The 21695-nt window shown below is 48.7% G+C and overlaps 1 protein-coding gene across 2 annotated transcripts in view; it reads left to right on the top strand.

The window, feature by feature from the left end:
- Window positions 1-21695, top strand: part of RIC1 (RIC1 partner of RAB6A GEF complex) — a 979735-nt gene that overhangs the window by 869875 nt on the left and 88165 nt on the right. For both annotated transcript variants that reach the window (XM_086961422.1, XM_086961421.1), the window contains exon 22: window positions 15449-15735. In XM_086961422.1, coding sequence (XP_086817548.1) covers window positions 15449-15735 — 287 coding nt within the window. The remainder of the gene's footprint in view (window positions 1-15448; window positions 15736-21695) is intronic.

Below are 21695 nucleotides of genomic sequence, written 5' to 3'. Positions count from 1 at the left end.
ACTGGGTTGAGGGGGTCACCTGGGAAACATGGAAATCAGAGGACTCTGCTCTCCGGCAGAAGCTCATCTTCACATACATTTGTTGGCGCTTCGGGCTATCTGATTTGCGTTAAATGCTCTTCTTCCACAGATCAATGGACAACGAGTGCAGGTACTCACAGACAAAACAACTGCCATATGGTACTGCAATAAACAAGGCAAAGTGGGTTAATGGGCTGTGTGTGTGGAAGCTGTTCGTATTTGTGAGTGGCTGAGCGATCAGGGCATATCTCTGATCATTCAACACCTGGTAGGATCTTTAAACGTCAGTGCTGATGAACTCAACTGGTGATACTGAGCGCATCACAAATCATATCTGTGTTTGAAGGTGGTACGGGGCTTCTTCAAATGATGGGGAGAACCATGGCTCGATCTATTCGCCACTGCAGAGAACGCGCAGTGTTGAGAATGTTGCGCGTTGGCATACCCAAGGCAGTCCTCTCTAGGAGAAGCTTTTCGCCTTCTCTGGGGCTCGGGACTCTTAAATGCCTGTCCGCCACTACCTCTTCTGCCTAGAGTGCTCAAGAACATCAAGAGAGACCAGGTCTTAGTCATCCTAGGGGCTCAGGACTGGGCAAGGAGTGTGTGGTATCCAGAACATTTGGTCATGTGCATCAGACTACCGATTTGACTGCCTCTGAGAGTAGGACTTCCTTTCACAGCAGCAGGGTTGGGTTCTGCACCGAAGCTTGAGTGGGTTACAACTCCATGTTTGGAGATTGAGTGGAGCCAATTGTTAACATATGAACTTTCTCCAAAGGTTGTTGGTGTATTTCTGGCAGTCAGGTGTCCATCTAGAACGACTGTTTATGATGAGCGCTGAAAGACGTTCGTGGAGTGTTGTGCCTCATATCAGATCCAACCCTTACAAGCTTCCCTTTCTGATGTTCTCTTGTTTTGTTTATCAGTGGCTCAGCAGGGTCTGGCTGTAGCTACAGTTAAAGGTTATTTAGGAGCGCTTTCGACTTTCTTACGTTTACCAGGTCAACGTCATTTTTTAAATCACCTATTGTGATTCTTTTTTTTTTTTTTTGTTTAAAGGTTGGTCCATATGTTTCCTTCTTTACCTTTTATAATGCCAAAGTAGGATGTAGGATTAAAATCTAATTATCATTGTGATGCACATTGTCCTAGTGTGGTTAATAAACCTCCAAATTTAAAGGGACTTCTAGCCTCAGATTCCTTACCTTAGACTATTACCCTTGCGTCAGACTGGATCTAGAAAATCTTAAGCTGTACCTCTGCTCGCCGGTAGGTGGTGTAGAACTGCTCTGCATTGGATGTGAAGTGCACAGTGCCTATATAGGCGCGGCCCCAACACTGTGACTTCAGTTCCTTAATTTTTGCACCATCAGTGCTGATATAGAATAGCTACCCCACACTCTTTGATCACCTTTTTCATTGTTTTGCCAGCTTTTTTGAGCACCATTGCTGCCAGTGTGCTTGAGGGATGTGGCCTAAAAACGTTCGAGGTTTAAACCCTGCAGAGTCTATCACCGGCAAATGTCAGTGACCGACCCTCTTTTGGTTTGCCTATGGTGCCTGGAATCATACCGTGACTCCAGGACCTGCCCGACTGCTGCATCATGAATCCCAAAGAGATGCAAGAGAGTCTGGAGACTCCACCCCTCTCCAGGTTCCGATTGCATGAAATATCTCCGGCCTGCTTTCTTTGAGTCGTTCCCATCGATCATCGCAGTCAAAATCTTTATTGGGTAAGGTCCATAAACTCAAATAGTCCATGTCGAAGTGCTGTTTAACTTAACCATGCTGGTAAAAGTCATCGGACGGGGCGCAGGAACGACACCATAAGTTGAGGCCCTACTTCCACACTCCACCAGCGGCCACTCCACGCCTCCCAGAATTTGTCGTAGCCGGAGCGTCCTCCTCCCAACTCAATTAAATTATATGAGGTCACACGCCTCCATGTTTGGGCAAGCCGGCCACTCTGGAGTGCTTTAGGGCCTCACGGGTTGAGAACATACCCAGACTAGACTTCAGCTGGTGGGTCTGCCCTCTGCACCAGTCTGGCCCTCTAGATCCGTCTTGGATCCAGACCGACCCTGGTTGCAAATCAACAACTTTCGCTGCAGTTCATCCCTGTGACACTGCTCCCAGCTCTGCCCGGCCCATAGTCAATCCTGACTCTGGTATGGAACCGGACTGTTCTGCTCAGGAACTGGGCAAAGCACTTCACCACCCAGCTCCTTGGGACCCCGATTTTCTCACCAAGCCCACACCCCTAAGAGCCTGATGGTGAAGGCCTCATCCTCCAAAGTACATCCTGGCACGTACCCACCACTCCACCGCATTGGGGAAGGCTGGAATCATTCAGTAAGATGATTTTCTCTTCCACAGCCGTGCTGTGCGGTTGGTGAACACAGCGTGCCTCTTGGGCTGATATAGCCACACTCTGTGGCACTTGGTTGCACAAGTGCTGCCTGTGATCTCGGAGGCGGCCGAAGCCATTCTGAGCCAGGCCATTGCAGATGGCAGGGGCCCAGCTTACCATCAGATGCGAGCTGGATACAACAGACTCGCTGGGCAAGGCCATTGCCTCATCGGTGGCACTCCGCCGACATGCCTGGCTGAGAACGACTGGCTTGTGGAATATGGCTAGGTATCATGGACATGTCCTTCGACCACACTCTCCTGTTTGGGGATAAAGTTGATTCATCGCTTGATCGCTTCAAGGAGAGTAGGTCACTGCCCGTTCGTTTGGGCTCGCCATGGCCCAACGCCAATCACACTTTCCATTTGCTCCTTACGTGGCTATGGTAGGGACCTCAACGTGCTCTTTCCAGCCTTTTCGAGGCTGCTGATTTAGCTCCCACATGTCCTGTGGCAACAATGACCAGAGGCATGTCCAGGCCTCGCCCTCACCCCCCACTCTGAACGGCAGCCAAGGCCTCCACACCCCTGTAGTATGCCCTCGCAACAACACAGGCACCCTGTTGGCGGGAGGTTCAGGCCCCACCTGCCCCAATGGCAAACCATAACTTCGGACAAGTGGTACTCCAAATTGTCAAGCTGGCCCTTCCACCATCCTCAGATCGTAAGAAAGAGGACCACTTCTCCTTGCTGAACCAGAATGTGCAAGTTCTTTTGACCAAAGGAGTCATTAAGAGGGTGACCGCATCAAAAGAAGGATGTGGTGCGGTTCCCAGCATCTTTCTAATGCTTAAGGAGGACAGAGACCTCCTTTCTATCTTATATCTATTCCCTCCCAATACCTTCCAGAGGAAGGAAAAATCAAGATGCTAACACTTGCCTGGAACCTGTTTGCGTTAGACCCTGGAGACTGGATGGTAGCATTGGACCTTCAGGACACCTATTTTCACATCCCCATCCCCCAAACCCATCGGCGTTAACTGCGGTTCGCGGTGCGAAAGGAGGCTTTTTCATTTGCTGTGCTCCCATTTGGCTTTACGATTGCCTTTCGGGTGTTCAAAAAGTGATGGTGTTGGTTGCAGCACATCAGCGGAGGTCAGGGGCCACAGCCTTCCTCTACCTCGGCGACTGGCTTTTGACGGCAGGCTTGCCCCAGGCAGTCGTTGTTCACCTCCAGACTACGGCAAACCTTCTGCATTCAGTTGGGTTTACTATTAACATGCCAAAGTCACACCTGACTCACTCCCAGATGCTCCCTTTCATCTGAGCCATTCTGGATACAGTGCAGTTCCTCTCCTATCCTCTGGAGAAGAGAGTCCAGAACATTTGTGCCATGATCTCAATATTTCTACCTCAGTCCTGGATTTCAGTGACTGACTCAGCGACAGCTCGGTCTGAAGGCCTCCTGCGTCCCGCTGGTGATGCATGATCAATGGCGTACGTGAGCTCTACAGTGGGACCTGAAGTCCCAGTGGGCACAGCAGCAAGGGAATCTTTCCAACCTGGTCCAGATATCATCCTGAACTATGAAAGATTTGCAGTGGTGGCTGACATCTGCGTTTGGGTCAGCAACAGACACTTTTCCCTTCCCCAAATCGAGTTCACAGTAATGACAGCAGCATCACTCCTGGGCTAGGACGGCCATCTGGAAGAGATATAGATCAGAGTTTTCTGGTCTCCTTCAGAGTTTCGGCTCCACATCAATTTGTTGGAGTTGAGAGCAATTCGCTTGGTATTGCAGCCCTTCCTCCCTGCCATCAAGGGAAGACTAGTTCAGGTGTTCGTGTACCACACCACCGCCATGTGGTACTGCAAGAAACTGGGCAGAGTGGGGTCATAGGCTCTGTGCCAGTTTGGTCTTCTCCTCTGGACATGACTGGAACGTCATGGCATTTTCCTAGTCGTGCAGCACCTGGTGGGAATTCCAAATGGCAGAGCAGACGAACCCAGATGTTGATGCCTTGCGGACCATGAATGGCAACTGCACCATGTGGTGATTGAAGGTCTCCTTCAGGACTGGGGAGAAGCCTGACCAGATCTATTCACCACCTCGAGAACGCACAATGTTAGCACTTCTGCGCATTGGAGTTTCCCAGCTCTCTTGCTCTGAGACACATTCTGATTATACTGCAACTCGGGACTCCTTACGCCTTTAGACCAATACCACTCCTGCCAAGTTCTGAAGAAAATCAGGATCGACCACACCAAGTCATCCTAGTGGCTTCGTAATGGCAGTGGAGCTTATGGTATCGGGAACACCTGAGCATGACCTCCGATGAGGCTGCCCCTTTGGGAGGCTCTTTTGCTATAGAAACAGGAGAGGGTCCTCCATTCGAACCTGCGGACACTCCAACTTTGTGTATGGCGATTGAGAGGGACTGTTGAGAGTTTCGACTTACCTCCCGTAGTCTGTGATTTTATCTTGGCAGCCCGTCATCCATCAGCAAAGACTGTATATACCTGCATTTGGGACAAGTTTGTGGCTTGTGGGCTACAAAAAACTTTAACCCACTTTCTGCTCCCTTGTCCGAAGTGTTGGTGTTTGTTCTGTCCTTATCCTGGCATGGCCTTGGCCTAGCACATTTAAGGAGTTATCTCTCTGTTATCCCTGCTTTTTTGTGGTTGCTGGATCAACCCTCCCTGTTTGTCACCTGTTGTGACACGTTTGAAAGTTCTTCAGCCCGTTTCCTCACAAATCTTTTGGAAAGTTAATTTAGTTTTCGTTTTTCTAATGTGTTCCCCCTTTGAACACATGCACAGCTGCTCCCTCAGACTTATGACTATCAAGACAGTCTTCTTGGTGGCCTTCCCATCTGCCAAAGGGTCATTGAGATACAGGCGCTATCTGTTCACCCCCCAAACACCAGCTTTTTCCAGACAAACTGGTTCTCTGTCCCCATGATTTTTTGAGCCGATGGTGACACCATTTCACGCATGCCAAAACTTCACGCTACCCACTTCCTTTGCTCTACCTTGTTCCTATGAGGAAGGGATGCTATAATGCTTGGACCCTTTAAGGGCTCTGTCATTCTTTGGTACATCGAACACATCAGAGAACAGCGGGTGGATGATCAGCTATTTGTAGAGTTAACTGGACTTGATCCAAGAAGGGGAAAGCAGTGCAGAAACGGACCGTTCGAGGCATGTGGGCTGCTGAATTCATATCTGTGCATAGATCGCCGCCTAGTGTTGGGTCCGGATGATTGCACATTGTTGTCCTGGAAGAGTCTTCGAAGTATCACGAGATAGGTGGCTCCTCCCCTGGACTACAGTGCGCATGGGCATCGACTCCATCCTCAGATTGTTTTTTCCGCCATTGGGTTTGGATGTCTTTGAATTCCCTCTTGTCGGAATCGATAAAAAAACTTTCTTAAGACCAAAAGGTCTTTAGTCTAATACGTCGGTATAGTCTTGCGTTCGGTCTTAGTTCTTCCAGCTCGGTTCCGAGCCGGATTCCCTACACCCGCGTGTTTTCGAAGCAGAAGGCCCAGTCGACGCTTCAGACCCTATCGACCGTTCATCATGGACCGTAGTCCATTTAAAAAATGTCCCGTCTGCAACTCGAAATATCCCCACATCGACGTCCACCCGGTGTGCAACAAGTGTGTGTCGCCGGACCATGATGAAGCCAAGTGTATGGCTTGTTCCCGCTTCAGGTCCAAGAAGACGCTTAAGCTTCGACTAGCTGCGCGCCAGGAGGCCCAGCATGCTGCACCGGCGCCTGTGGACATCTTCGATGCAGGGGATGTCGAGGAAGAATCTATCCAGGACATTAGTGAGTCGAACCCCGCTTCGGACGTCGACTACGACGCGAATGCTGAGATGTTCGAGACCGAAGAAGTCGTCGACGAGGTAGGAGACGACGACGGGGCCCTCGGGACCATGGAGGATAGCTCGGACGAAGAGCTTCCTCGAACTGACTCTAGGGCCGTGACAATTCATATGGCTCAGGTCGAGGGATCGCCATCAGGCCTTACCCAAGATCTTACTATGGGTTCTACGGCCCGCCTTCGGGCTCGGCCACGGACATTACTGCTGAGCCGCACCCTGGCAAATCGAAACCAATAGTGAAACCTACGGTCTCGATGCAAGACACTGCGCAGGTGCCGTCCTCGAAACCGAAAGTGCGCATCGCTTTGGTCGGATCCAAGGCCTCGGAGCCATCGGCGCCGAAGAAGCAGAAGGGTGCTGTCGAGCCGAAGGCTCAAGTCAAGGGCGTCGAGACGAAGTCGACAGCGCTGAAGACTAAAGTCAAGGTGGTCGAGCCGAGCGCGTCGGCGCCGAAGACAGTCGACGCCGGCAAAGGACTCAAAGACCCGAAGAAAGGACTAAATGACCCGAAGGTTCTCGTGACTCCGCGTCAACAGGACAGGGCCAAAAGCGGCGCACCCCGAGAGTCTACTCCTGGTGAGGCCTCGAAGGATTCCGCCGAACCGGCACGCCCATCCGCCGCTTTCACCAAGAAGGTGACGGACTCCCTACAGCGCATCCGGGACAAGACCTTATCGGTCGGACCGAAGGATCCTCCGCAGCTGGTTGAGAAGCCTCATAAGGCGTCCACGCCCATTCATTTTACGTTGCCGCCGAAGACGGCGCCAAAGGCTTTCGCTCCTAAGGCTGTCGCCAGCGTCCCCGAGAAGGTTCCCTCGGCACTGAAGTCCTCAACGGTGGTGCCCAGCCCACAGCCTCGATGACCTTCGGTGGACGAGCATCAAGAACACTTCATTTTTTTATTTTTTTTTTAAAACCTTTATTGTGCATGAGAAAAAGGAACAAATACGGGCCTACAACCGTCAGGCCGGCCACGATACTTTGAAGCACAAGTGCAAGCAATGCGGTTCCCCAGCGGCATCAGGCGACATAGCAACAATTAATAGCAGTTACACTGAATGGAATCATGTCGCCGAGGAGAAGGAGCATTGAAGGTTAATTTTAAAGTTTTTACCGATCTAAATATAAATCAGTGAAGAATAGGATCAAGGAGAACTGAGTCCGTACATTAGCTTCACAACATGAGTAGGCAGCATCATTAAGAAAACAACAGTAGTGATGAGCACCCCGTCAATATGGCAGTACAGTGTAAAACAACAGGAGCATCAGTCCGCATTTATGCACCACCCACAGCGCCACCCACTCCCTACTAACCCCTGTCGCAGACCCAGAACAGAAAACAGGACAAGAAAGCGCAGAAAGTTTAGAAAAATAAGGCCCATAGAAACTAAATAAGGAAAACTAAATCTCTCCCCCCACCCTACACCAATGCGGAGGCTACGGCCTACCCCCCCCGGCAATGTGCCTGTCGCCCATTAAAGAACCCGAAATATAGACCAAGAAAAGAAAGAAAAGAAAAAGGAAACGATAAGGAAAATAGAAGATGTTTAACACTTGAAATATAGGGAGGAAGAAAAGAACAAGCTATTCTACCACTCCCAAAAAAGAGAAGGAGACGGGGAGGAGCCCACACAATAACAGATCTCCCGGACTCCCAGCCATTTGCAACTCCCACACCGAGTGACAATAATATCGAAATGCATAGTACCAAAAGGGGAGCAGAATCAGGTACACCCAGGTCCCCGAGTCAGTACATGAATTACCACCCCGTCTATAAAGATAGGCAACAGGATATGTACAGCTCCACCCCACGTACGAAGGTGCCAGGATAGACAACAGTAGCAGAACAAATGTGGGGAGCCATAACTACAACACTCGCCAGGGAGGCGACCCAGTCCGAGATCGCACCAAACGGACCAACAAAAATTAGCACCCGGAGACCCCTAGCTCTAATCAGGTCGCGAGCGACCACTACACCATGATACCCGACAGAAGCCCGCCCCAGCTGGAACAAAGGAACAAGATGGCCGCCTTAGGTAGCGCAGAGACAAAGAAGAGCAAAATGGACGCCACCCTCAACAAACAGTCCCCCTGTCCCAATGAACATATTTGACAAAGCAGTCAGGCACCAAAGAGAATGTGGCGGAGCCAATAGCTCACAATTCACCAGGATAGCCAGTTATAGCGCCGACTGTGCCATAGACAAGGGTTGCAATGTCACGAAGGATACCTTGAATGTAAGAGCACAGCAGTAACTAGCAATGATGGAGACAGATGGGGGAAAACAACCTTCATTATGCGTGTGATCCATGCAGCCACTATATAAAGCATTCTAAACCCAATCCCCGCCAGGCAAGAAAGCAATACAACAAGGAAACTGCCTAACCCTGGCCCGATCTCGGATGCCCCTCTGAACCCAGCCCTCGATGAATGCCAACCCCCTCCACAACAGAGAAACAAAATGGGCGCAAAGAAGAAGGGGGAGACTCGTAAATACAAAATGGTCGGTGCCAAATACCCAACAGTGCAGTGATCGCATCCAAAAGAGTCTCCAAGTTGTTATGATAGCACAAATACATCAGGGGAAAGAACGGAGGCTTCAATGAGAGAGTCTTGAAGGGAGCCAGAAGTCGCCTAGCCGGCAGCCTCGTTGTCGATAGTGGAAGCGAATACAAAAAATCAGTACCCGAATGTGGAAAAAATGTAGCACAGGCAGAGTCGGTAAGCGGTCTTCTACAGTCGCCAATCCAGTCGTCCCGGGTCTCTTCTCCACCGCTGGAAGCGCTTGGCAACATAGTAGCAAACTCAGGCACCAGCAGGGGATAGTGCAATTGTTGCTGGGAGCAGTCCCTCCGCATCAGCTCCAAGTCGAAGGCTATGTCATCAAGTTTCTTGCTCAGCCTGTGGGAGCCATGAATCAGCGCTGATCGCAGTTCGCCAAGGGCAGACATGATATCGCCATAGGATAGGGTAGGCTGCGGTCCGCCCGTGCCTGGGACAGAAGTGGGTATAGTCAGTGCATACCCCGGCCCGGCCATGGTGCCGCAGGCACAGGGCGAGGGTGGGCAGTCTCCTCCATTCCATGAAGCAACGGTTACATCCACAGCGCCCCCAAGCCGGTCACAAGAACATGGGGGGGTGCGACAGGAGCCAGCAGTTGCCCCGTTTCCCATTGCAGCCAGCTATAGCCCAGCGTCGCCAGCGAGGGGCCCCCGCCGGCCTGAACAGGCAATCAGGGCGAACGGGCGGTCCACCGAGTCCGGGCAAGTCCCGCAATGGAGCCTAGGCAGCCCTCACCCAGCACGTAACAAAGGAGCCGGTCGTTCAGTGTCTTCCACCCTCCAAGCGCAAGGTAGTCGCGATACACAGCACTCCACGGCAAGCAGTGCGCCGCGGTCCGCGATCGAGAAAGAAGCAGCTCCACACAGACTGTGGGTGTCCTGCAGGCAGGCCGGCCGTCTCCGCTCCGTCGAGGTCCGGCATCCGACGGCGATTCACACCGGGGTCATGGCGTCGGGGCGGGCAACGGTCTATCTTCGCATTCCGACCGAGCTGAGGTGTCGGAGGACATGGGTGAAGTCAGCGCGCAGTCCCCAATCGAACAGCCGGTGAATGGAGCAGGATATCAGGCAGGATAGTAACATGGGGCTCAAGGGCTGGCGGAGCCGGGAGCTTACACGTCTGCTCCGGTCGCCATCTTGGCTCCTCCCCCAAGAACACTTCATTGATGTCGAAACGGGCAGGCTTTCCCTCCACAAGCGGAAAATTGCCCCAGAACGTCCAATGGAGTCCTACAAGATTCCTCTCAAGAAAAACAAGGACTCTGCTTTCACTCCCGTCTTGGTGGAACCACTTTCTCCACAGACTCATAATGTTTCGCCCACTTACTCCGATGTGGACGCTGGGGAGGGCAATGATGAGGATGAGTACAGCTATCCTGTCTATACAGACCCTGAGGATACCAACGAACCCTGGGCCGCTGGTGCTGACCCAGGTGATCCTCAATCAGGACAAGACCCTCAACTATTTTCTGCTAAAACGTCTCCTACAGAAGACTCTGCAGCTTTCAATGCCCTCATCGAACGGGCAGCTACCAATCACAACGTCCAGCTCCATGCTGACCCTGTTGATGTCGACTTCCTTTTTGATACCTTCTCAGTCTCAGAGAGAACTGTCAAGACTCTGCCTATGCTGAAAGGTGTTTTGAAACTTGCTGGCAAGATCTTTAAAGAGCCTACCAGGGCGAGGGTGATAAACCCTAGGATTGAAAAGAAATACAAGTCAGCGCCTACTGATCCTACCTACATCAAAGGACAGTTGCCTCTGGACTCCCTTGTCGTCTCGAATGCCAGGAAGAGAGCTAATTCTAAGACTAGGGGTGATGCTCCTCCCCCAGACAAAGAATCTAAGGTCTTTGAGGCATCGGGGAAGAGGGTAGCAGCACAGGCAGCCAACATCTGGCGCATTTCAAATACACAAGCGCTTCTGGCGCGGTATGACAGGGCACACTATGACACGCTAGAGACCCTGTTGCAGCACCTGCCTGATGAGTACAAGGAGGCAGCTGACATGCTTATTCAGAAGGGGAAGCTGATCTCTAATGCTTCGATTAAGTGCGCTCTGGACGCGGCTGACACCGCAGCCAGGGCTGTCAACACTAGTGTTATGCTACGACGACATGCCTGGCTAAGAATCTCTGGATTTAAGCCGGAAATACAAACCACCATCCTTAATCAAACAGTGAATCCAGATCACCTGTTTGGCCCGGAGGTTGACACCACCTTAGAAAAAATTAAAAAGGACACGGAAACTGCTAAATCCATGGGTGCCTTACAGCCCCAGCAGTTTCGGGGTGGGTCTTTCCGTTGCTCAAGCACTAGAGGCGTTTCCAGAGGCCAACTCTCCCAATCCACGCAGTACTACAAAGGCAACACTCAGTCCACATACAACACCAAGAGTCGAGGTGGATATCGTGGTAACAGCGCCAAGGGCAGAGGTAGCGGAAACAACAACTCCAGATCCTCTGCCACCAACAAACAGTGACGCCTTGTCACTGCCCCCCGACCACACAACACCGGACGGGGGGAGACTCCAGCAGTTCCTGCCAGTCTGGAAGACCATCACCACAGACAGGTGGGTCAGAAAACGTATACAATACGGTTATTGTCTGGAGTTAACATCCACTCCACCCAACATACCCCCAAGACACCGTCCTATGTCTGCCGAGCATTTGCACTTATTGCAGCAGGAGGTCATAGTCATGCTGCAAAAAGGAGCAATAGAGCTCGTGCCTGCGCAAGAAAGAGGCACAGGGGTCTACTCCCTGTACTTCTTGATACCAAAAAAGGACGGGTCCCTCAGGCCCATCCTGGACCTCAGGCCACTCAACTACTACATCCTGTCGGAGCACTTCCATATGCTGACCCTGCAGCAAGTGCTCCTGTTGCTCAGTCAGGGGGATTTTCTCGCAACTTTAGACCTAAAGGATGCGTACTTTCACATTCCACTGCACCCTTCACACAGGAAGTACCTCCGGTTCACCATCCAAAACCAGCACTACCAGTTCAAGGTTTTGCCTTTCGGAGTCACCACGGCACCCAGGGTGTTCACAAAGTGCCTAGCGACAGTGGCGGCGCACCTGAGGAGATAGAACATCCATGTCTACCCTTATCTGGACGACTGGCTCATCCAGGCGAAGTCGGCCCAGCAGTGTGCCCCACACATGTCCCACACCATTCACCTCCTTCATGATCTGGGATTCTCACTGAATTACCCAAAATCCCACCTCCAACCCTCCCACATACGGCAGTATCTGGGTGCTACCATAAATACTCTGGCAGCCACAGCACAACCGAATTCAGTGAGGATCAGCAGCATTCAATCGCTGATACAGAAGTTCAGACCTCAACACTCGCTTCCAGCAAGAGTGTTCATGCAGTTGATAGGCATGATGGCCTCCTGCATCTCCATAGTCCCGCACGCGAGACTACATATGCGTCCGCTTCAGGAGTGCTTAGCACGTCAGTGGACTCAGGCTCACGGGCAGTTAAAAGACCTAGTGTTGGTGAGCGGTCGGGCATACAACTCTGCATTGGTGGAATCCATGAATCCTTTGCAAGGGACGACCGTTCCAAGGAGCCTGTGCCACAGATCGTCCTGACGACGGACGCTTCTCTCCAGGGATGGGGAGCTCATGTACTCCATTACACTGTGCAGGGACTATGGACACCACAGCAAAGGAAGATGCACATCAATGTTCTGGTACTGATGGCGATCTTCATGGCACTAAAATCCTTCAAAGTACATCTGTGCAACAAGGTCGTGTTGATCCGACGGACAACATGACAGCCATGTACTACATTTAAAAGCAGGGAGGAACACACTCTCCACAGCTGTCTCATCTGGCTCAGGGCATGTGGAAGTGGGCCATTCAGAGGAACATTTTCCTCATGGCGGAACACCTCCCAGCAAGGGCAATCAGATGGCGGACCTGCTCAGCAGGTACAGCCACCAAATGCACGAGTGGGAGATACATCCATCAGTACTCCAACCGTACTTCCAAAGGGGGGGTCATCCAGAAATAGACCTGTTCGCCACAAGGGAGAACGCAAAATGACAAAGCTTCGCCGCCAGGTTCCCACACCCACAGTCGCAGGGCAATGCGATATGGATGAACTGGTCAGGCAAATTTGCGTACGCTTTTCCCCCAGCACCTCTGATACCTCTGGTGGCACGCAAGCTCAGGCAGCACTCGATGACTCTCATCCTGGTTGCTCCAACGTGGGCTCGCCAACCATGGTACACCACGTTTCTAGAACTGTCCGTGGTACTGCATCAAAGGCTACGCCTCACACCCAGCCTTCTGACGCAGAGCCATGGCGACATTCAGCATCCAGATCCGCAACAGCTCAACCTGGCGATCTGGCTCCTGAGGTCTTAGAGTTTAGCTACCTAAACTTGCCTCCTGACTGTATGGACATCATCCGGGAGGCGAGGAAGCCCACCACAAGAGCATGCTATGCGGCAAAGTGGAAGCGGTTTGTCATTTATTGTGCAGACCACAACATTAACCCGCTAGATGCATCTATTCAGAACATCATCTGTTATCTTTTCCATTTATACAAATGTAATCTGGCCTATGCTTCCATTTGCATACATCTATCCGCAATGGCCGCTTATCTCCAGAACAGGCAGCACCTCTCACTTTTCAGGGTGCCTGCCATTAAAGTCTTTCTGAAAGGACTCAAACAAGTCATTCCTCCGCGGACTCCACCAGCTCCTGAGTGGAACCTCAATGTAGTTCTCACCCGGCTGATGGGTCCTCCCTTTGAACCACTTCATTCCTGCGAGATTCAATTCTTGACGTGGAAAGTGGCTTTCCTTATAGCAATTACATCGCTGCGACGAGTTAGTGAGCTCCAAGCACTAACTATCCAAGAGCCATTCATTCAAATTCATTCCAACAGGGTGGTGCTTCGCACTAACCCTAAATTCCTTCTTAAGATAGTGTCTCAATTCCATATTAACCAGACTATTGAGTTGCCTGTTTTCTTCCAAAATCCTGAGTCATTGGCGGAGAGAATGCTCCACACCCTTGACGTCAAAAGGGCCCTGATGTATTACATCGATAGGACCAAGGACTTTAGGAAGACTAAACAGCTCTTTGTTGCCTTTGCACCACAGCACAAAGGTAACCCCATTTCCAAGGCTGGTATAGCTAGGTGGATCGTTAAATTTATTCAGATCTGCTATCTGAAAGCCAAACGTACTCTCACCATTCCACCAAGGGCCCACTCCACCAGAAAGTTGGGGGCCTCCATGGCTTTCCTTGGAAATATTCCTTTGGAAGACATATGTAGAGCAGCCACATGGTCTACCACACACACATTTACAAAACATTATTGTGTTGATGTTCACTCCAAACAGCAGGAAGCTGTGGGGCAGGCTGTTCTAAAAACACTTTTCCAAACTGCTGCAGCTGGCACGGGCACCCGCCGTTAATAGAGGGACTGCTATGTATTCTATGCACAGATATGAATTCAGCAGCCCACATGCCTCGAACCGAATATGCTACTTACCAGTATGCATCTGTTCTTGGCATGTAGGGCTGCTGACATTCATATCGCCCGCCCTCCTCCCCGGCGCCTGTAGCAGCTGCAGGATTCACATATACTTCTAGCATGGTCATCATTCACTTAGTTTCACTCCATCTTGGCCACAATGGCTAAAAACAATCTGAGGATGGAGTCGAAGCCCATGCGCACTGTAGTCCAGGGGAGGAGCCACCTATCTCGTGATACTTCGAAGACTCTTCCAGGACAACAATGTGCAATCATCCGGACCCAACACTAGGCGGCGATCTATGCACAGATATGAATGTCAGCAGCCCTACATGCCAAGAACAGATGCATACTGGTAAGTAGCATATTCGATTTCCCGTTAGATTGTACCTTAAAAATTTGTTATGCATTAGCCAAGAAGCAACTCCCTGAGGTCTTGCTGGCTCGTTCCATCAGAGCTAAAGCTGAGTTTAACATGTTAGCTTGTGGGGTGCCTGTCCTGGACATTAGTCACACTGCTATGTGGGCACCTTGACTGTCAGGTCCGTTGCGACTGGCACTTTTCCCATTCGTTCCTTTTGGACTTTGTGGTCTGAGTTAGTTCGCAGGCCCACATCTGGGGCAGTATTGCTTTGATATGTATATTAAGGTAGGTATTCTGCGGCTAGAAGTTTTTATTAGATAAACAACGTACTTGCGTTCAGTAATGCCTACATAGTAGAGAATCTTATCTAGCTGAGTGCTTGCTGACCCTCCAATCCTCCCTGTTCTACAAACTTGACTTTCCCACCTAAAAAGGTCCTTAGATTCTGCACACTGGTCTCGCAGCCTTCTGACATGGCTCTGTGCTTCTGGTGCAGAAATAGTCACAAATTGAAGTCAACTCGCTTGGGTGACGCCTATATGGGCACCGCACATGTCACATCCGGCATGGATGCCGCAGACACTGAGTCGTTCAACACCACCTATCCACATGCAGAGGTACTAGTCGAGATTTACCAAATCCAGTCCGACACCTGGGGAATATTCTATGGGTATAAAGGAATCCTCCAATGTGAAGCATTCACTTGCATTTGAATAAGTCTTCAAGTAGGCATATTTTTATATCGCCATTTTTTGCTTTGCAGGTGGAGTAAGGATAGCGATTGCGCTGAAAACATGTACATTGACATGATGCTGTGGAGACATGCTCGAAGGCTCCTTGAAGAAATACGGCTGAAGGACCTTGGTTGCTTTGCTGCTCAACTTGGATTTGAACTGATTGGCTGGCTGTGCAAGGAACGCACGCGAGCAGCCCGTGTCGAGGACTTTGTGCTTGCTTTGAAAAGGCTACATAAAGATTTTCTTTGGCCATTTCCGGTCATTCCAGCTTCCTCTATAAATTCACCGTTCAAGAATGGGAAATACAGAACAGGTATATTAGAAGTCTATGCTTCTTCACTTTCTTTATTCATCTCTAACTAACCATGTTGCTCCCTTACAATATGTATGGGCCTGCTATTGGGAGGTGGGGAGAAGACCATTAAACCAAAATATACAATTTGTATTAAAAAAAATGGAAATTTTTTCATGTTTGTCTTATGACATGCATGAAAACCTAGTAATAGCCAGTTGTACTGTGCAGTTATACTGACAACCTTCTGAATTAAAAAACAGAATGACTTGATTGTGACGAACCACAGTTCAAGACTCAAATTCAAATCATGGTCAATGGGGTGTGGTATTCAAACCTGGCTCTATGTGGTTCTCTTCTCTGCACAGAAGACACCTTGCAAAGCAAAGTAGTATTGTGGCTTTAGACTTATAAGACACCAATGAAAACATTTGGTTAACATTGAAAGCAAAAGTAGGTTTCATTTGGGCATCAAGAGTCCTGTCCCACCACTTAAAGGCAGGTCCACTCCTTATGATCTATTGAATACCAATATTCATGGATAAGTAGGGAGCCAAACACATATAAAGTTTAACAGAATGTACATATAGCATTTAACAGACATAATAAACACGAGTCCACCAGCTGTCTTCAGTAGCTTTTATTTTTCAGTTGGGCGGCTTCTAAATCAGATTGCAAATTACCAACCAGCAAATAAATGTTTCATAATACACCCTGCTTTGTCAGGCTTACAAAGATTACTAATTAGTAAATGAGTATTTAATGCATACAATGTTTCAATAAAGAGTATATTTTTATCCAATTCACTATTTCTTAGAATGTAGCTTTTTTTAATATAGTATAGGTTCATATGCTCGCTACAGCAATTATTCAAATGTACTGGTGAGTCAAAATAGCTTTAATTAGTATATAATTCTCACTGTAAGGCCCATGTTAAGATACAAAGATGATCTAAAAAATTAAGCTCTTTGTTGTAGATATGTTAGATATTTCTTATTATAGACCCATTATATAGCATCCCTCAAAGTTTAGGTGTGTTGCTGCAGTGTGGAGAGCACCTGGCCTTGGAATAATTGGATTAGCTGGAGTGTGTAACGTTAATAGGTGCTTATATATATTTGCACCAAAGTAATTAACATTATTTCCTCTTTGCGCTCAAAAAGTGGACTTTCATCAAGATGTCTGCTTCTAGGGGCACCAGGCCCCTCCCTCTCTTCTGGAACCGGTTTTTCTAGAACTCTTGTTTTAGGAATAGTTGCTCATTCTTACAGTGTATGAGTGGTGGCCTACATTTGATGTTGCTTTTTGTACATCTCATCTATGGTTTTCTGCATGTCATCTACTGCTTCCCCAAGAAAAGCAATGTGCTTCTTAAGCTCACTTAAACAGGACTTAAAGTCAGCCTTGATAGTCCTTATGTCCTGTAGGAAGTTGGCTTATCGGAGGGTGGTGCTAAGCATTTGTTGATGCGCACAGAGACAATAAATGAGACACACTTTCAAGAATAAATCATAGACCAGTTTAGAAAACGAAGGTGTATTTTAATATACATTTTGATACCAAGAACTTTATTAGCAAGTTTTCTTTAAATATTGAATTTTGCATATAATTAAAACACTCACTTAAATGGGCCTTTACACACAATGCTTCCCTATGAGAGATTAGGCATCAAAGTATTTTAGTCCTTGGCCAAGAAGGAGCCTCCTGTGGGGCTGCGTACCCATTCGACCAGGGCAACGGCAGCCATTACTGCCTTGGGACATAGCGTTCCCTTCCAGGACATTTGTCAGGCAGCTATGTGGGCCTCGCTGCACATGTTTACCAAGCACTACTGCCTTGACAGTCCGGTCCGGAGAGGCTGCTTCTTTGGCCGTTCTGTGCTCTGTGACTTTTTGGTGTAATTTTGTTCCCAGACCCACCACTGGGGTTGGTATTGCTGGGAAATCTATTCTAAGGTAAGGAATCTATCACGAACGTGTCTCTTTCAGATGCACAAGTTACCACTTGTGTAACAATATGTCTGTAAGTGGCATTAGTCAGTGATAGATTCCTTACCGTCCCACCTATCCTCCCCGTTTTGCGAACTGGTTACTAAGGTTAAGGTCAACCCCTTTTAGGGCCCTAGTTTTGTGCACCAATGGTCAGTTTCTTGCATGGCTCTGCTTTTTGGCGCGGAAAGTCGTGTTCAGAACTGACGTCAGCGTGAATGGGTGGCGCCTAAATAGCCTCTGTGACGTCATCCTGGCGCTTACAATGCCAGTGACGGACGCAGAACCGCATGATGCCACCTAGTGGCGTGTAGGGGTACTGCTAAGCAGAAATCTTTCCAGATCCAGACTGACGCCTGGGGAATATTCTAAGGGAAGGAGTCTATCACTAACTAATGTATCTTACAGATATATCGTTCCACAAGTAGTAACTTGTGCGTTTAAGTGCCCGACAGGGAGAGGGGCACCTACTTGTCTACTTCTGCTAAGCACAAATTCCATTAACTATTCCTCAAGAAGTCTGCGGGCTGTCCTCTTCCCTTTGCTGGTGCATACCCCATGTGGGCTGTGACCGACGCATGCAGTCTTTTTTTTATTTTTTATTTCACCCCCTGTACAGTGCTGCTAGTTGTTGAGACCTCGTGGCCCGCCCTCCAACTGCCTACAGCCTCCAACCCCTCCTGGGGTGCTCCTCCTGCGTGGGTAAACCAAGTCCCAGACAACCCCCGTGAAGAGACTGGGACTTCAGGTCTGGCTCTCTGAGTTATGCTCCCGTCTCTATGAGCATCATAGCACGCCAGGTCATAGGCGTTATGGCTCAGCTGAACACACTGGAGAAGTCCTGCCTGTAGGTAGTCCCACACACCAGAGGCACTGCAGGTCTCTCCCCTCCAGTTAACTTTCTCTGATTGAGATTTTGTGGTACTGCAGATGCCTTACTACTCTGTTTGCTTGGGGTTTAGAGGCTCTGCATAGAAACACGTTTACTTAGTAGAGAAGTGTGGCTCAATGGTTAGAGCGGCAGACCCTGATGAAGTATTCTGGCCGGGACCAAGGTTCAATTCCCGCCTCGGCGGGTCTCGGGCTCAATTTCCTCGGACCTGATAATTCTCGCCTCAGTGCCTATTCTAATCATGAGTCCCACTCTGCACCTCTGGGCAATAGCTTGCTTAATCTCTACAACGGCCCCAACAACGCTGAGAATGCCTGACTTCACCTTGGGGTGCCCAGGAGTGGGCTCCTCACAGGGAAAGGCAAGGAAGGGTTCCTCGGCGGTATTCGTACAAGCGCCGAGATGCCTACGGGTAGTCGTGCGCTATACAAGCGCGTAATCATTTCATTTCATTTCATCATTTCATTGTCTCCCCAGCCATGCCCCCATGCCTAGATATTTAGACTTCAAGTTTTATTGAAGTGTGTCAACTTTTCCTTTAACCATCTTTCCTAAGGAGAAAATGCAACATGTAATGATATCGGTGTGTATATTTATTCCTAGGGAACCTTATACAAAGCAACATATTTCGACAGCAGTTGTCAACTACAATTATGTAAATTCAGTGTTCAACCAATTACAAGTTGAAATACTTGCCTTGTGGCTGTTTCCCTTGATCTTACGTAAGTGTAGAAAAGGTTCCCCTGATACGGAAGTGTTTACTGGATCACAGAGTTCAACGTGATTAACCAGTTACTTAAATGACTCGTGGCAATGATAATAATAAATACAATCCTGGTTAGGGTGAACTGCAAACACCACTGTGTAAACCAATGCTTTACCCACTGGTAGCTTTGTAATCAGGCTTAATTTAGAGGCAGTGTGTAAAGTCTTCATGCAGTACTCAAACAGTAATAAAGTGAAAAATCAACAAAAGAAAAATCCCAAACCACTTTGGAAAAATAGAGAACAAAACAACAAAAATCCAATAAGTGGAACTGGAGATAAAAAAAATTTTAAGTTTGAATTAAAAATAGCGCCAAAAAGCACAGAGTGCCAACTAGAGTTATCTGGCCGCACTATACGGGCCGAAGTCAGAAGCAAGGCCAACAGCGATGGAGCACAGGTCTTATACTGCGACCAGGTTTATCTGAGTGGAAAGTTAACCTTCTAACTTAGAAATTTTCCTGGAGAAAAAGTGGTTGTCAGAGGAGCAAGCTTGATCCGAAGCAGGGATTGATGATGGCGGAAAGCTGAGAGCAGGCAAAGTCTGTGGTCAGTGCCCAGAAAGATTTTGATATTAGTGGGTTGCTGTTCAGTGTCTGTTCTGATGAAGTCTTCTACGTTCATACCTAGAAACTTTTCTGAAAGCAAGATTTCCTTTAGCGGGGCAAACTAGTAAGCTGAGTCCAAATGGCAATTTGACAGCTCTGACTTGACAGTAGTCCAGGCTTCCTGCCAGTTCACTGGAGGAAAAGTTGCCAAAAGGTTTCTAAGTCTAAGCTTTTGCAGTTTGGTCAGGAGGAGTACTCTAAAACCAGCCAAGGATCCAGGACCGGTGTGGCCCGCTTAGGGGTTATCTCACTTCGCCACCCCAGTTCAGACCCAGCCAAACAACGATGATGGATTCAACCCATTTCTGTAACTGGTGGTGAGTGTCTAAAAAGTTTCACCATGATCTCTTTGTGTTTGCTTTGTTCGCCCTAAATTGGCAGGGTTTGCCCAGACGTAGGTCCCTTGCTCACTTTGCCACTGGATTCAAGCTAGCCTTGCTGATGAGGGGTGTTACTCCGAAACCGGTCCCAGGATGCTTGTTTCCAGTCCAGGGAAGATCTGGCTTGGCAGTTTGGGTTGGACTATTCCCATAAGGAACAGGGTCAAGACTGATTTGCATATGGCTGGTTCTGAACTGGGGTGGCGAAGTGAGCTAAAGAACGATGCAGGGTTCAAGCCAGATCTGTGACTGGGGGTGAGTGTCAGAAAAGTTTTAGTGCTCTGTCCATCATATCTTTGTGTTTCCTTTGTCCTACCCACATTTGCGGCACTTCCTATGTGTTTTTCTTGTAAGCTATCCCACAGTAGCCCTTTTTCTCTAAAACTACCATAGCAGAACCCTCTCTCCCCTGGTCCGAGCTCGATGTTCCATCCCACTTGGATTGGAGCCAAGTTAACTAGGAAGACAAAGGGAGGCAGGCTCAGGTGTGCGCTACATCTGCCAGTGACTGGGTAGGTATCATTTAAAGCTCTGTAAAGAGCTGAGGGAAGCTCCCAGGCCATCCTGCTCAATGAGGTAAACACCTCTCCACACCCACACATTTTATCCACTGTCTGGTAGCAATCTACATCTCACTAGAGCGGAGCCTTTCAGCAGTCATGCTCACACTGGCAGAAAGGCCCTTTTGGCTTAGCCAGAGAAATGAAAATGTTCTGATATTGTTATTTCTAAAATAATAATATAAATTCTGATTTGACCATTAAGTTGGATTTTAAATTACTATTAAAATGAGTCCTTTAATTATTTTTTTTAGCTCCTCTGAAACTGAAATTAAGCATTGTAAGTTGTTACAATGTAAACCAGTGATTTCCTATTGGAGAGCCGGCATTGGCTGTGCAGTTAAAAATTCAACTTTGGGGGTTGGGGGGGGGGTCACTGCCAGGACATGTAAATCAATAAATATACATGTCCTGTATTTTAAATACCATGTAACCTCCACTATGGGCACTTAGGGCTTACCTTTTGGGCGACTTATATGTAATAAAAAAGCAAAGTTTGGCCTGGCAAGAGGTTTATTTTACCAGGTCGAAATAAATATTTAAATACACCCCTGGAGATATGTTTTATACTGCTACTTTAGTTGGTGGCACAATGAGTGCTGCAACCCGCTAGTAGTAGTTAATTTACAGGCCCTGGACACATGTACTATATACTAGGGATGTTTAAGTAAATTAAATTTGCCAATCAGGAATGTGTACATTTTTGCATGTTTAAAAGTGGAGAACAAGCACTTTACCACTGACTAGCAGGAGCAATGTGTGCACAATCCTATGGCAAACAAAAAGTG

The sequence above is a fragment of the Lissotriton vulgaris genome, chromosome 3_1 (genome assembly GCF_964263255.1).
Source record: "Lissotriton vulgaris chromosome 3_1, aLisVul1.2, whole genome shotgun sequence".
NCBI lineage: Eukaryota > Metazoa > Chordata > Amphibia > Caudata > Salamandridae > Lissotriton > Lissotriton vulgaris.
This window is presented reverse-complemented; position numbering and strand designations above follow the sequence as displayed.